General features: G+C 42.5%; 1 protein-coding gene across 1 annotated transcript; it reads left to right on the top strand.

The window, feature by feature from the left end:
• The first annotated feature begins 8979 nt into the window (after positions 1–8979).
• zfp36l2 (zinc finger protein 36, C3H type-like 2) lies at positions 8980–11148 on the top strand. Its single transcript, XM_028820957.2, has 2 exons — positions 8980–9243; positions 9360–11148. Exons 1-2 carry the CDS (start codon positions 9193–9195, stop codon positions 10065–10067), a joined length of 759 nt encoding a protein of 252 aa, XP_028676790.1. The 5' UTR covers positions 8980–9192; the 3' UTR covers positions 10068–11148.
• The last annotated feature ends 6206 nt before the right edge of the window (positions 11149–17354 follow it).

Genomic DNA, 17354 nt, shown 5'->3' with positions numbered 1-17354 from the left:
AACATTGTCGTCAGTCCTTTTTAATCTTACATTTAGTGATCAGAGCTGCTATTCTAGGGCTACTCAAAAGGTCAGTATAGGCTAGCGGACTGCGCTGTGCATTTGTGAACCTACTGCTGGAGAAAGGTCTGTAATAGCAAATCTGAAACGAAATAGACAGCTGATGTGGAGGTACAGCATACGTAGTGATGTGAGACAATCTGACGAGTCCCTCTGTGGCTACCAAAACTGACTTGAGCTTCGGCACTTTCAGGATGACCAAGGGCAGCAAATGTGACACTAGTGACACTGTTGCTAGTAATTTCCATGCCAGTTTAGCCAACCTCTTACATTGTTTACATTGATTAATGATTAATAAGAAAGGCAAACTCCTTCTCCGTCTGTACCAGCAACTCTCCTGGGCTCTTCAATACATGCATAGCAACGCTTTGGGGCCTTTACACAATTTTTTCCTTATGAAAACAGTTGTGATATTTGAAGGAGGAGTCCCTGGTCTTAACCTGCAACAGCCAACCAGTTAGTATTTTGGCTATTTGACAAATGTGCACTATGTGTTTGTGAAATCTTAAGATTAATCCCAGGTTGACAAAAACAGTGCAATGGCTGTTCACTGGGAGCAGGTTCTTGTTCTTTATTTCGCCTTATACAATTTTTTGTATTAGGAATTTGTTAGTTTTCGCATACCCCATGGGGTCAGAGCGCAGGGTCAACCATTGTACAGCGCCCCTGGAGCAATTGAAGGTTAAGGGCCTTGCTCAAGGGCCCAGCAGAGTAGGATCTCCTTTGGCAGTAACGGAGATTCGAACCGGCAACCTTCGGGATACCAGCGCAGATCCTTAGCCTCAGAGCCACCACTCCGCCCTAACGTTTAACATTACAGGTTAACGTTACAAGGTTATAAAGGTTAACAACAGTTACAAAGGTTAACGTACAGTCTGCCTCACAGTAAGGAGAGCTGGGTTCGGTTCCCGGGTCCTCCCTGCATGGAGTTTGTATGTTCTCCCCGTGTCTGCATGTGTTTCCTCTCACAGTCCAAAGACATGCAGGTTAGGTGCATTGGCGATCCTAAATTGTCCTTGGTGTGTGCCCTGCAGTGGGCTGGCGCCCTGCCTGGGGATTTGTTCCTGCCTTGTGCCCTGTGTTGGCTGGGATTGGCTCCAGCAGATCCCCCTGACCCTGTGTTAGGATATAGAAGGTTGGAGAATGACTGACTGATTTCATGTTGCTCTTCTGTATGGTGATGGGGGGTTTAAGATGCATGTTGAGAGCCATCTGTTACTTTAATTGGTGGATTTAAATGGCTCTAGTTATAGTGTCAGTTTTAACATTTTTAATTTCTATGTGGAGATCTGGATTCTTATAAAAATGGAGCTGAAGCTGCATGGACTCCTGCTGGGTATTCAGGGCTGATGTGTTTTTTGCAGCTAAAGTGTGAACGAGAGGTGAAAGACCCAAGATCTGCACTGGCAATCGGAAGGTTGTCGGTTCGAATCCCGTAAATGCCAAAAGAGACTCTGCTCTGTTGGGCCCTTAAGCAAGGCCCTTAACCTGCCATTGGTGAGCACTTTGAGTAGTGAGAAAAACGCTATATAAATGCATAGAATTATTATTAATAATAATAACAATAATAATACATTTTATTTATATAGCGCCTTTCCCATGCTCAAGGCACTTACAGAATATAATAAAGAACGGCAGCGTATACAGTATATAGCATTGTACAAACCAGATAAATAAATTAAATTAAATAAATTTAATTATTAAGGATAATATTAAAGGTATAGGATGTAGAAAAACATCTTTGTTCCAAGAGAACCTCCCACTCATTGAGGTCTTGATATTTGGAATTGTTGTCCAATTTGAAATGAATATTAATACATGTCCGGCACAGGCCTTTCACACAAGTTTTTGCTGGGCCTGGTTTTAGCCATCTCTCTGATCTCCGATATCCACTGACATGCCTCTGAGAGACAATATTTACTCAGCTTTGTGAAAGCCGTATGTGATCAAGAAGATGATTACATTTTCTGCTTTGATTAGGATTTAATGCAAAACCAAACAGTTGGAGGTCCATCAAAGTACACTGTCAGATTTACCCAGTAATAAAAATACACAAAGACGTGTCCTCCTAAACAGAGAGCTTGCTGAGATGTCTCGGTGGCCCATGTGAAAAATGTATTTGCAAACTGCTGACCTTCACTCTAGACCTCGGGTATATAACGGGTATCTTTCATCTGCAGTGACGCCATGTCTTTAACAGAATAGACAACCTTGTCAGTGCTAATAACCTTGGGCAGTATTCCTCAGACTGTCAAGTGGAACTCATAGAGTCCCCTCTACTGCAGACTCTAGTTACTGAAAAGCCAGGCTCAGATGACTTGCCCTAGATACTAATCATGTGAGCCAAAGTCAGGAGACTTCCAGGCCTTTCATAGCCATTTGGTACAAACAGCTGTAGACTGATAGCTTGTGCCACAGGTGAAGCAAAGATGTTGTGTTGGGAGCACACAAGGTGATTCTCTGCTGAACATCTTGGCTACTGGGAGGCAGTTCAGGGCCGAGGATCTGTTGGTTGGTGTGTGTCTGTCATGAGGTGATTTATTTTTCTTTGGCTGGCAGGCAGACATGTTCACTATCTTTAAGCTAAACCCTGCAGTATTTGCAATAAAACAAGAGGGGAAACTAGTTCTAAAGTGAGTGGTATGACATTAAAGAGTTTTGCCATACTGTTGCATGATGTTGAAATTGTAGGTTTATAGGGTCATTTTTGTCACAAGCACAGAGTACAGTGAAATTCTCCCTTGAATGTGCTAATCAACACACAACATGTCACTCTCTCTGGTTATTAAGTACAATTTCCTTTCCGCTGGATGGTCTGCAAATACTTGAAATAATTCAGAACATATTTGCCATTAAGAGACGGACAGAATAAGGAAATATGTAGTATACATATTAGCATCCCTTGCACTTTGAGACATGACATAAAGCATAATTTCTGATACTCCCATTTTATAAACCGGTTACTCTCCACAATGTGCAGTTGTGCTGTAGCCTCCTTAGCATTAGAGCTGAGCGTTACTCGGGCTGCGAAAAACCCAGCAAAAAGCATTAGTCCCGAGTGCCAACTGTACAGATGCATCTGGCGTTAGAACCGAGAATCACTCGGGCTGTAAAAGTGCTGTCAGTGCTGCCGTTCTTAGCAGAAATGATGTCTGAGTGCAGGTTTTCACTAATTATGAAATATCTGCACTTCACTAAAAATGAACACTTTGATGAGAATACCCATCCAGCACCCAAAATGAAGAAAGGTTGGGAGATATACCAGGCGATTGTAGTCAAATTTTAGAGCGTTTACATTCCGGACTGCGATGTCAGCATCGATGAAAGTCTCATGGCTTATAAGGGCAGACTGTCATGGATAAGGTAAATCGAGTCAAAAAAGAGCAAGAGATTTGGCAGATTTGAAAGTTTTACGAGCTTTGTGAATCTAAAACGGGATACATTTGAAAGTCTGCTCTGTACACAGGGAAAGGGACAATCTTTGATCCGAAATACAATCAGTACGGCATTGCTATGTCATCAGTGCCGACTTTGATAGATGCTCTGCTGGATCAAGGTTAGGGTGTAACCATTGACAATTTTTATACTTTGCCGGAGCTGTTTGACATCTTGCTGCAAAGAAAGACTGACTTATATGAAACAGTGTGTCCTAACCGTTGAGACATACATGAAGACTTGGGCAGAGCTAAATTACAGTGAGGTGTGCTAGTAGCTTGGCAAAAGGGTGAAGTGCTTGCACTGAAATGGAAAGACAACAGAGATGTTTGTCTTCTTAACACTGTGCATAATCCAGCTACAGTCACTGTGTAGGCAACAAGCAGATTACAAAGCCTTGTGCTGTGCTCAACTACAATAGCACTATGGGCGGCGTAAATCATGTGGATCTAGAATTGACTTTCTATCCCGTTATGTGGTGGCAACAAAAATACTACAAAAAGATATTTTGTTATCTGGTGGAACAGTGCATTTGGAGTGCACTTGTGTTATACAAACGAAAAGCTGGCAAAACTGTATCTCATGCAAACTTTACATCAGCTTGTAGAACAAATCCTTGCCACACATCCACCATCCACACTACCGCTAAAGAGACACGGTCACCCCAGAGTGTCTTATTGGTAGACATTTTATTGATTATATACCTCCAAAAGAAAAAAATCAGAATCCAACTTGTATCTGTTCTGTGCTGTTCAAAAACTGATCAATCTGGACAGAAAATCCAAAAAGAAACACACTACAGGTGGCGCAGTGGTAGTGCTGCTGCTTTGCAGTAAGGAGACTGTGGAAGATCGTGGGTTCGCTTCCCGGTTCCTCTCTGTGTGGATAGCGCTTTGAGTACTGAGAAAAGCGCTATATAAATGTAATGAATCATTATTATTATTATTATAGTCCTGACTGTGATGTTGGATTAAGTCTTTCACTGTGCTTTAAGATTTACCACACAAAGGACTCATTTTGAAATTATATACTGTAGTGTTTTGGCATCATTAGTAGTAGTGTTGTTACTGTTTTTGTTATTATTGTTCATTTCATATTATTTTTATTCATCATTACTATTATTATTTATATCATGATTATACTTTTGACATTTAATAAAAATGTAATTTTTCATGCCAAAAAAATGCAACACTTTTTACATGTTTTTTTTTAATAAAATGCAACGCTAAGGAGGTTAAAATGCCTGTGCACTATTCTAAAAATCCTTTCAGTTTCAGTTCAAGACTACTGTCAACTATCAATAAGTGGATAAAAGTGAGAGAAAAGTCAAAATCAGGCCAACCGCTCCCAATTATTATTTGTATTCTCTATAGTTGTGCCAGATATCCCCAAATCCACCTCAAGCTAGGAGCAGACTCAGAAGCTGTACTTTTGATAGACAATAAACGTCTATTCATACATTATAATAATAATAATATTATTATTTGTATACTGTATAGTTCTGTCAGGTATAATAAATCCACCTCAATGGTGAGGAAGGCAGGCTCTATTGTTGGCATGGAGCTGGACAGTTTGACATCCGTGGCAGAGAGACGGGCGCTGAGCAGACTCCTGTCAATCATGGAGAATCCACTGCATCCACTAAACAGGATCATCTCCAGACAGAGGAGCAGCTTCAGCGACAGACTGCTGTCACCGTCCTGCTCCACTGACAGACTGAGGAGATCGTTCCTCCACCACACTATGCGACTCTTCAGTTCCACCCGGGGGCCTGGGGTTAAACGTTAACATTATACAAAGTTACTGTCTGTTATACCTACCTCGCACTCTCCACCTTGCCTTTTTTAACTTGCACTGCGCTTTTATTGCTCGTTAATTAATATTGTTTTATTCAGTATGCTGCTGCTGGAGTATGTAAATTTCCCCTTGGGGATTAATAAAGTATCTATCTATCTATCTATCTATCTGTTATATAGTGCCTTTCATATCTATTATATAGTGCTTTTCATATCTTTCTATTATATAGTGCCTTTCATATCTATCTATCTATTATATAGTGCCTTTCATATCTATTATATAGTGCCCTTCATATCTATATCTATTATATAGTGCCTTTCATATCTATTATATAGTGCCTTTCATATCTATCTATCTATCTCTATTATATAGTGCCTTTCATATCTATCTATTATATAGTGCCTTTCATATCTATCTATCCTTCTGCCTGCTATGTTCAACTCAGAAGCTGTACTTTTAATAGACAATAAATATTAAGCTAGGCAAAAAGCAATACATTTCAATATTTTGGAAATCTGGGCAGTACTCTTTAGATTTCTTCATGAGATTAAGAAGTAAACGGAGGGGAGGATTTGATAGATTTCATTTATTGGTGAGTGTATTATGTAATTAAGTATCATCCAATTTCAGAACTTCTTTCCTTTTACAGGGAACTGAGGCTTAAGCAAATTAGAAACCAGTCATGGTTGGAATCCCAGGCTGTTATAGGGGCTGATATATGTACACCTCATGCCAGGCCTGTTCAGGGTCACCAGGTAACGTAATGTGCCGGTTTATTGAATACACATCTACATCAAACTTGTGTGAACACAGATATGGAGCTTTTCAGAATAAAAGCTTCCTTGATGTATCCTGAAGGAAAAGCAAATTGCAGTGTCAGAACAGAAAGTTAAGAGGTGTGTAATGTAATGAGTAGAAAAGATCAAATATGGGTGGTGCAGGTGGCACGTGAAGATCACCTGACAAGGCCAAAGTCCATGAAATGACACCACCATACTTGGATAGCTCAGCTGAGTGCCAATGAAGATGACGTTCTCTTTGTGTGTTAATCATCCTGTACAGGTGATCTGTTGCAAGAGGTTGCATCAGGCGTGCTGCAGGTCACCAACAACCGGAACTTGAACCTGAATCTACGACCTTAGACTTCCTGGGGGCAGCAGAACAACTAGCTGGCCTGGCTGAATTATAGCATCACTTTCTTACAGTGCAGGATGCTGGTGTCACTTATGAACTTTTAACTGTTAAAATGTTCACATATTTATTGTTTAATTACAGGTATGCACTGATAATATATTTTTGATGCTGAAACATTGTTCTCTGTCAATAACATTTTTTAGCTGTCCATGATATTTGTTGCTGTTTTTACACCAGTGTTAAATAAATATCAGTATTTTAGACATAATTGGTTTTAGTTAAATATTTTCTAATATAAGTTTTTAAAGCAAAACAGTTGTTTTATTTGATAAAGCAATGCATAATCTCGGCAGAATTACAATGGAGAAGGATGGAGACTTATTTATGGACTCCTCTAAAAGTAGCATTTCCTCATAACAGTAATACATAAGCATCAGATCCTATTGCTTATTCTGTGCATTGAAAGAAACTTACAAGAACGTTGAAAACCTTTTCGAGACAATTAACTATAATTTGACCACTTTTGATTCAGACGTGGTGACCTGAACGTTCGGTGTATCTTACTGGGTCAACAGTCAGGGCAGACAAAATCCTCACATGGGACAGCAGAGCCAAGAATTGACATTGGGTTCAGAAAAGAGCCACAGCTTGGTGCCAACATCATCACTAGACCTAGCTTGGCAGATCCAGATAAAGTGTAGCTACCACCGCTTTGTACGAAGCTCGGTTTAATGATCAGTTTGTCAAAGCCCTCTCAAAAGATGGAGCCTGTTTTATGCATTTGTGCCAAACGTTTCTTAGGCTAAATTGAAAGAGGGCATTTTTGCCAGAACTAATATTAGAAAATTGATTTCCGATGGCAGAACTTGGCAGTGTGATGAACGGCCTGGAACAAGAAACATGGGTATCATTCAAAGAAGTCACTTCTAAGCTTTAAGGTACCAGTAAAAAATCCAAATTATAAAGAAATAAAGAGGTGAAAAAGAGAGTGCAGGCAGGGTGGAATGGGTGGAGAAGAGTGTCAGGAGTGATTTGTGACAGACGGGTATCAGTAAGAGTGAAAGGGAAGGTCTACAGGACGGTAGTGAGACCAGCTATGTTATATGGGATGGAGACGGTGGCACTGACCAGAAAACAGGAGACAGAGCTGGAGGTGGCAGAGTTAAAGATGTTAAGATTTGCACTGGGTGTGACGAGGATGGACAGGATTAGAAATGAGGACATTAGAGGGTCAGCTCAAGTGGGACGGTTGGGAGACAAAGTCAGAGAGGCGAGATTGTGTTGGTTTGGACATGTGCAGAGGAGAGATGCTGGGTATAGATAGAGCTGCCAGGGAAGAAGAAAAGAGGAAGGCCTAAGAGGAGGTTTATGGATGTGGTGAGAGAAGCCATAAAGGTGATGGGGGTGACAGAGCAAGATGACGAGGACAGAAAGATATGGAAGAAGATGATCCGCTGTGGCAACCCCTAACGGGAGCAGCCAAAAGAAGAGGATACAAAAAAATGGTGAAAATTTTATTTTTTTAAAGGAATTGGGCTGCAACAGGAGTGCCAGAGTTCACTTTTTGAATTTGCATGTGTAATTTAAGAGCAGAGTGAAAGGCTCCATCAAGTTTTCAAGGATGTCAGTAGGATGGCAGGCTGCTGCTGGATGACTGGGAGGGACACACCAGACAGAACGTGACGGGTTGCCGTTACATGTTAAGCCAACGCATATACATTAAAGTTTTCTTTAGATATATGCTTAAAAACATTAGATTGACTAAATACAAGTCTGCATATGTTAAATTGACTGAGAACAATATTTTATATATGAATAAATTGAGTAGTTTGTCACTTTGTAATTGTATTTCTTTTCAATTTTATACTTAAATGTAACGTGATGGAAACATCCATCCATCCATTTTCTAACCCTCTGAATCCGAACACAGGGTCACGGGGGTCTGCTGGAGCCAATCCCAACCAACACAGGGCGCAAGGCAGGAGAGATGGAAACATTCTATTTATATTGTTCTATTGTGTTCATAAACGCAAATAAAATAACGAAACGATTTTTTTCTTAGTTTTAAGCCTGCATGCCCGTGTAAGATATTCATTATAATCTATGTCGCTTTACTTTGGAGTGCAGCACTCTGAGCCAACCTACTATGAAAGGCGCTATATAAAATGTAATTGAACTGATCTGTAAAACTTTTTTTCACGGGCCTCTTTATGCTGTGTGACAATTTGGGGACGGTAACTTATTTGTTTTTCTTTTTTTTAGATTTGTTTGCAAAAGATGGACGATCAAAAATTAACCACCTCGAAAAAACAAACAGGTGGTCACGTTTTTGTGGTCAGTGTTCGCAAACGTTTCACAGGTTTAGTAGACTTCGTTTACTACGCACGCGCAAGTCTCGGAACTGGTGATTACCGTGTTGTTGTTTTTTTTTTTTTCACTTTTATCCCCGCCCTTCTTTAGAGGACCAATGAGAGCTTAAACACAATGCTGAACTGAAACGTTCTCAACTGAAGTTCCCTTGTCCAATTAGGACTCGCTTTGAGCCGAGTCGCGTAGCGACCGCAGTAGAGAGGCCGTCCTCGCGAGCGTTTATATACTGGAGCGGCGCTGGGCCGCTGCTTCCAGTCAAGTACGCGCTCGCGTTCGTTTTGTTTTTTTTTTTCTTTTTTTTTTTTCTTTTTGCGGCGGTGCAAACGCTGAGAAGCAATCGTGGCTTCTGAGGCGGCGCGCGAGAGTTCTATTTAGGGTCCTGCTGTTGCGGTTGCCATGTCGGCAGCATTTTTATCCGCCCTGTGCGACATGGAGCTCATATACAAGGTAAGCGGCAAATGTCTGGGCGTGGGTGCTGCTAATGTACATTTGTACGTGGCTTGCAGTTAACTGCTAGGTTAGGGAAGTCCATGACTGACACTGGTGTGTGTGTCTCGTTTCAGCACTCGGACGCAGCTTTCGATCTGACCTGCCTACTAGACGCCCCGCTGTCGCCCTCCGGAACATTCTCGCAGGCTGTCTTCGGTTCTTCCAAGTTGCGGGAGCGTTCCTTCAGTGAAAGCGCTGGCCCCAGTTTTGTGGCGACGCTCTCTCCCAAGTCGGGCACTCCGGTCAACTCGACCCGATACAAGACTGAGCTCTGCCGGCCATACGAGGAGAACGGCGTGTGCAAGTACGGCGAAAAGTGTCAGTTTGCCCACGGCTTTCATGAGCTCCGTAGCCTGTCACGGCACCCAAAGTACAAGACCGAGCCGTGCCGCACCTTCCACACCATTGGCTTCTGCCCCTATGGTCCTCGCTGCCACTTCATTCATAACGCCGAAGAGCGGCGCTCAGTTCCAGGAATGGTGACCCAGTCGCGGGATAAAGAGCGACCGAGGCTACAACACAGCGTCAGCTTCTCGGGCTTCCCTAGCCAGTCGGGTCTCCGGAGTCCCACCTCGCACACACCGCCGCCTCTCTATGATGGTCTGCTGCTCGCCCAGACTCTCCCCTCGACGGGGTGGGACTCTCCGCCCAGCCCCTCTGGCTCAGGGTGCGGCTCGGGATCTGTCAGCTCTTCTGGCTCATTGAGTGGCTCCGAGTCGCCAACTTTTGAGTCCGGTCGTCGGCTGCCAATCTTCAGCAGGCTGTCGGTCTCGGATGATTAAAGGAGGTGGAAAAGCGGGGACTCCCTGCGGTCGGTGGGTTCATCCGGATGCCTTGATGTGAGGTGTTGGGGTGCAGGACGCAGCTCGAGACATTCCAACCGGGAGAGAGAAACGAGAGTCCAATTCGAAATACCAAGAATGTGCCTGAGCTTTTCATTTTCAACCCCCTCCTTTTTTTTTTTTTTTCTTTTTGCCGATTGTCTCCCCCCACCTCCCACCCGGCTGAACTTCGAAGCCGCGGTTTGCAACTTTTCTCGTGTTGAAGCTAAGCACTCGGATCTTCGAGTTTAACTTTGTGTGGGAAGAACTGCAGATTGTCGAGTTGGGTATTCATTGTGTATGTTTTTTAATTAAGATTGTGAGTTGGTCCCTTAGCGGCGCGCACAATTCGCTGAGGTTATTTAACTTATTTATTCTATTTAACTGTGTAGGCTGCCTTAGAAATTTGTTTTGTCCATACTCTGTGTATCGAGTATAATGAGAGCAATACCTATAAAATATATTCATTTTTTTTATTATGTATAATTTAATTATATGCAAAAAGATGTTCATTTCACCCTAATATATTTAAGATGCTTATTTTATTGTTAAATGAGTAAAATCTTAATTTAAGAGACTATATATGTAATATTTATTTAAGAATTTTTGTTTTCTTGTTTACATGAGAAGATTGCATGGTTTTGGTTTTTTTTTTTATTATTTTTTTTTTTTTTTAAGAGGTCTAGTCTGTTCGCAGAAATTTATATTTTGCTTTCTGGGATTTAGTGGGATGATGATCTGATACAGAAATGGTTTTTGTGGCCTGTGCAAGGAGCAAAAAAAAAAAAACAAAACTCCAGAGCTTTAAAAAACATTCAGTGTTATGATGAGCAATTCCAAGTGTTGGTGAGGAAAGACTAAAGCCTAATAATGTAACCAAAAGTGTTTGAACTGCACTGTGATTTTAGATCTTTTCTTTTCTTTTGCTCATGCCATACAATTGTAGCAATAGCTGGGATCACCAGGTGTTGTTGTTAGTGCCTTGTAGATTTCCAGTGACATGCCTTAAAATTGAACCAAATAAACTTTCCTTAACATGTCTTTATTTTTTTTTACTATTCGATTCAATACATTGTGGAGATCTTTTTTTTTTCCAGTATCTTTATACACTTTTTTGATCAATTCTGAAAAATGCCATTTTCTTTTGTAGGTTATCTTTAATTTTTTTTTTTTTTTCGTCAAATAAAAGTATTTTTTTAATGTAATGGTGAAGGATTTGTTAAATCTTACTTGCTGGTCAGGAGTGACATGAGCCCATTTGGTGAGCAGGAGTGTGGCACTGGACTGAGATTGTCAGTATTTTTGAATGTAACAGAAGATTGAACAAACAGTCGAGCGGATTAGGAGAGTCTGTCCACTTGCAGTTTATTCATGAGGCTCAAAGGTTGTATTCTATATATCTATTTTTTGTAGTTCCCAATAAAAAAAATATATTTGAAGGAAATGTCTTGTATTGGTGAGATTCCATTTGGATCCAACATTCTGAATCCACATTGTGACGTGCATGAGTGTATTCACTTTATCTCGGTACATTTACACGCACAAGGCCCGTGGTTTCTAGCAGCAGCTCTCTGAACGTGTCGGGAAAGCAATGCAGATGCTGTGCTGCCGTGTTGACGCACAGTCTGAAGTTGCCTTCGCTTTTAGGACTGGCCCATCCAGCTGAATGAAGTCGCTCTGCCTGACCCTCTTGCTCCTGCCCTACTAGTCCTTTCTTTGTCTTGGGGGCTGAACTGCTTTGCTTATCCGACTCTGATTTCTGGCTTCACGCCCTGTGCTGTGGAGCATTCCAGCAGCTTGCTAAAGTGAGAGCGCATCCAGCGCGTGGGAGATATTCCAGTACAAAGCCCATAGGACGTACAGGGCAAAGGGAGAAGGGTGTTATGTGACGGGGCCTGTCGACCTGCCCAAGGTCAAGAGGTGAAGAAGGAAGCTGCATGTGTTGCACCTGGTCCAGATATTTGTTGAATCGTAGAATGTTTCCACCGTAGTGGCATTCATTGGATTATATAAGGCCTCTTGTGTGCACGGTGTCCAAAGAAAGTTGTTTGAGCAGAGTGCCTGAAAGTTTATGTAACCCTTGAGGATTTTTAGAAAGTCCAAGTGGTGGGCCACATTTTATACAATTGCATTATGAATGCTTCAAGGACCAGAGTGCTTCTGTAATGAGCAGTTTGGTGCCATTGTTTACTGGGTGGTATGTGAAAGCTTTATGCTTTGAGGTTCATTATTTCTATGCCATTATTTTGCTTAGTATCGCCAACTATTTGGGATTGTTGTCGTCCTCTTCTTTTGGCGACTCCCTTTAGGGGGTCACCACAGTAGATCATCTTGTTCCATATCATCTTGTTCTGTCACACCCATCACCTGCATGTCTTCTCTCACCACATCCATAAACCACCTCTTAGGCCTTCCTCTTCCCTGGCAGCTCTACCCTTCTCCCAGTATACCCCTCATCTCTCCTCTGCACATGTCCAAACCAACGCAATCTCACCTCTCTAGCTTTGTCTCCAAACCGTCTCAACCTGAGCTGACCCTCTAATGTTCACATTTCTAATCCTGTCCATCCTCGTCCCACCCAATGCAAATCTTAGCCTCTTTAACTCTGCCACCTCCAGCTCTGTCTCCTGTTTTTTTGGTCCATGCCACCGTCTCCAACCCATACAAGTGTCTTGAATGCGTGTGAAATCTAGTCGTGCAGCTGCTTACTTGATGTGTGATTAAATAATAGCCTCGGCAAGAGTTGTGTCTAATGGGTCGAAACCCATTGCATGTAAGAGTTGTGTCCTCCATGCAGCGAGCGTGATGTTTGATCATGCTGTGAGCCATTTGCTTTGCTGTCTCATATCTCCAGTGCATGGCGTGTGCTGATAACAGAGGCGCACCCATTATGTCACGTGATGTTCAGCTGATTAGAGGCACCCTGAAGAGCAGCCATATGAAGTCATGCTGAAAGAAGCCGCTCAGATCCTTGTGATTTGCTTACATGTTATGCAAGTGTAAGGTTGTTAGTTGCTGTAACTAAGACCCTCTTCCATTCAGTCTGCTTGATCTGTGCAGTCTGGACTGTAATCTCCATTTGAAGTGCTTTTATAGATGGAATTCACCAAGGAAGGTGCTTGCTTGCATGTTGGATACATGCCAGTCTTGGCAATAGCAACAGCAGTAGTCTGATTAGCCACAAAACTTAAAACCACTTGCCTAATCTTGTGTAGGGCACCCTCTGCCTGGCATGGACTCCTCAAGACCTCTGATGGCGTCCTGTGGTATCAGGCACCAAGACATTAGCAGCTGATCCTTCTAAGGCCTGTAAGTTGTGAGGCGAGGCGTCCATGGATTGGACTTGTTTTTTCAGCAGATCCCATTGATGGTTGATCAGAGTGGGTAGTTAGGAGGCCAAGGTAATACCTTCAACTCTTTGTCATATTCCTCAAGCCATTCCAGGACAATGTTTTTGCAGTGAAGCAGGGCACTTTATCCTACACAAAGAGGCCACTGCTTTTGGGGAATGTCATTGCCATGCAGTGGTAGATGTGGTTTAGGTTGGTGGTAAGTGCCAAAGTAAAATCTATATGAATGCCAGGATCCAAGGTTTTCCAGCATCACCCTGCCTCTGCTGGCTTGTCGTCTTTCCATAGTGTATCCTTCTGCTATCTTTTCTCCGGGTAAAAGACACACACAAACCAGAAAGAAGATCTGCAGGTAAAAGAAAATGTGATTTATCACACCAGGCCACCTTCTTCCATTGCTCCATGGTCCAATTCTGACTCGCACGTGCCCATTGTAGGCGCTTTTGGCCGTGAACCAAGGTTAGCATGGGCACTCTGAGTGGTCTGCCGCTGTGTTCCGACTCCTCTGTCTCAAGTGACAGCATAAAGTTTTTCACAAATTTTCACTACAGTAGCTTTTCTGTGGGATCGGAGCAGACGGGTTAGCCTTCACTCCCCACAAGCATCAGTGATCCTTGGGTACCCCTGAGCCTGTCACCTGTTCACTTCTTTGGACCACTTTTGGTAGGTACGAACCACTGCATACCAGGAACACCCCACAGGACCTGCCGTTTTGGATAGGAATGCTCCGATCAGACCCTTTTAAAGGTGATACTGATCAGTGCTTTCGTGTTACTGAACCGGACAGTTCCGATTTTTCTTTTTCTTTATCCCTTTAAAAATGTTTCATACTAAGCGCCTGCATAATTAGGTGCATAGAACCCTAAAGTGTTATCTTTTATCTATTTTTTTAATTTTCAAGTTAAACTGTAATGTTACCTGTTCATCTTATGATAATAAATTGAAATACTGTAGGCCTATTGTTCAGTGACCATACAAATGCTAAAAAATTCTGTTAAAATACTTTTCAACAAATATGAACAGAAAATGTTTATTCATAATACATATGGCATAAAAGAAAAAATGCTTCTCATAATTACAAGCTACCCTATTGTTTAAGCTTTCTTTCCAATTAGAAATTAATTTTTTTTTAAAATAGTAGTTTTCAGTATTTAACAAAAAATATGTCAAAGTATATATTTGATTCGGCTAATTGGTATTGTTAGTTAAATACCGCTTAAATAGAAATACACATGCACTTACAGGTTAAAGATTTCTATTCATTAATTGCACTGTGATTTTTTTGCTATTAAATTAGGGAATGTTTATGTTTATACAGATTTTTATTTCCACCGTGTACCAGCTGGACCCTCCTAATTCTTGAGGTGTAATTATAAATATGGACTACCATTTTAATTATGCTGTAATTGTGTAATCTTACTGAATCATAAACTGCGTTGCACACACAAACAAACCACAAGGCAAACCTTTAAAGAAGCCACAAATCTATCAAATGTGCCAGAGATGCTTATTAAGAACATACAGAGCTAACATGCCCGACCACTTGACAAGTAAAACAGAAACATTTTGCTGTTAAGCTAACAAGCCTGTTGTTTCAAGTCAAGTCAAGTTGGGGAGCATGTACTGGTACAGTGTGTTTCTGCACCCACTACACGACAAAACAACTCGGGATCCCGGTTGGCAACCCCCCCAGGCAGACACGCAGTCCAGTCCCACCCTTCCGGAAATGACCCTCGTATCTGCCACAGCCAGGTGTTACGTGGGCGACCCCTTAGCCTGGTGTAGCCACTTGGGTCCCCAACAATGAGAATCCAACGAGCTGGCTGTGAATCGCACCACATGGCTGTAGTGCCATAACTGACGCTCCCTCACGATGCAGGTCATGTGCCTCATTCGGGACTCCATGAGCAACGCAAAGTCAAACCAACGGTACCCAAGGATTTTCCGGAGAGACACAGTACTGAAGGAGTCCACCCTTCGTCTCAGGTTATTGGATAGCGTCCATGTCTCGCAACCATATAGCATGACAGGAAGCACCAGGACTCTAAAGACTTGGACCTTCATCCTTCCACAGAGATATCGGGAGCACCACACACCCCTTACAAGCGACCTCCTGACCCCCCACGCTCTCCCACTCCGTCTACTGACTTCATAGGAAGAGTCAGCAGAGACCTGAATGTCAATGCCAAGGTAAGCAAACCTCTCGACAAGGTCGACGCTCTCTCCACAGACAGACACACTGCTGATGGCTGTCTGTGCCCAGAAATTTCAAATTCTTCTTCGTTTTTTTTCTAATTGAAAATGTAAGCTGCTGTACTTAACACAAGGTCACTTATCGTCTAATTTCAGAAAAGCAGTGTTTGTTTTAATTAAAGGATAATAAAAGGTCTGAATTCATTACAGTAGCCCTTCTTGCCATTTATCTAATTGCACAGGGTGACTCCTCCGATTCCTTTTTCTCACTTGCTTTAATGTAAAGGCTAATATTCCAATCTTCTCTCTCTGTTACAGTCTGCCTTGCTGCTCTCTGTTTGCAGCAAAAAAAGATGTGTGCAGTTTCAACTACTTTAATACATCGCATGAAGGAGCACCACAACTAAACTACCACTACCTTAGTTAGGCAGATGCTGAAAAGTCGTTTTTTGTGATCTGCCAATTTGCCGATCAAGTGTTTTGTAGTGAAAATAGGCTGATTTACATTGATCAGAGCATCACTAGTTTTGGAGACGCAGTGTGGTAAAGTGAGGTCCGTGACTGTTTAAATAAATAATTACCGCATTTGCGCCTTCGTGGGGGGGTGGTGTGGGAGTTTGGCAAGAGCGGTTCCTGTGCACGATGCGAGCGCAGACAGTCCTGCACTTAGTGCCCAGGTGTAGGATCACCCGTGACCCTAATTGATGCCGGGAAGCTGCTGATTGCCACAGCTGTGCCACAACCCCATTTTAAAAGGGAAGCACGAGTGCGAGAGAGGGGAGAATTGAGAAAGAAAAAGAAAATATGGAGGTTAAAGGGAGAAAGCAGGACTTGGAAGGAGCCGGTGTGAAACAGGAGCAGGAGGCTCGAGGGAGAGAAGACAGGCCGCTGGGAAGGAGTGAGTGGAGCGAGAGGCTGACGCCTGGGGGCAGAAGAATGATTGATCTGGCTGAGCAACTTGGGGAGTCAGAGCCATGTGCGTTAAAAGGAGCGACTCGCTGTAGAAGACCAGGGAGGCTTGAGAGGAGAGGTCCAATATGAGCGCCATAGCCTTTGGGGTCTCAAGCCTGGGTGTGGAGAGGGAGCCTTACTGTAGCCTTGGGACATCAGGGACCCAGACCTGTGGAAATTTAGCTGCGTTTGTCAGTAAGGCGACTCCTCTGCTGCAAGACCCGTATGGGATAAAGAAGGCACCGGGGCAGTTTAGTAAAGACAGTTTCCTGCCAGTTGATTTTAACCTCGATTTTAATGGATTTATTAAATGTGATCATTTTTTAAACTTCATTTAATGGATTATTTATTTATTGACAGTTTTGAGCACTGCACTTTGGGACACTTTTAATTAAAGCATTTCAGCACTTTTCACCGTCCCCTTGTTTCAGGTGCGTTTGTCCTCATCTGCCAAGCTCATCTCTGTTATGGTACTGATGGTGTCGGGTTCAAGTGGCTCCCATTATAGAAGAGGGCGCCAGGAGCCGACCCACACCTTCATACTTGAAGTTGCCCAAATATTTAACACTTGCCCACTGTTTTCACCTTCAAGAACTGACTGTTCACTTGCTGTCTCATACAGTATATCTGACGTCTTCACTTCACCTGTCTGTGGTTTTAATGTTGTGGCTGATTAATATGCCTCAGAATGGTGAACAACCTAACAAGGACAAAAGCTGTTGACTAGTGTAAATTAAAAAAGTCAACGCACACA

The sequence above is a fragment of the Erpetoichthys calabaricus genome, chromosome 15 (genome assembly GCF_900747795.2).
Source record: "Erpetoichthys calabaricus chromosome 15, fErpCal1.3, whole genome shotgun sequence".
Taxonomy (NCBI): Eukaryota; Metazoa; Chordata; class Cladistia; order Polypteriformes; family Polypteridae; genus Erpetoichthys; species Erpetoichthys calabaricus.
Note: the sequence above shows the minus strand (reverse complement) of the source record. Positions and strands in the feature narration are given on the sequence as shown.

Excerpts from the sequence above, each read along its gene's own strand:
- zfp36l2 (XM_028820957.2), top strand. The coding sequence starts at position 9,193 with ATGTCGGCAGCATTTTTATCCGCCCTGTGCGACATGGAGCTCATATAC. Across the intron at positions 9,244-9,359 it reads ACATGGAGCTCATATACAAG|CACTCGGACGCAGCTTTCGA; the intron begins GTAAGCGGCAAA and ends GTCTCGTTTCAG.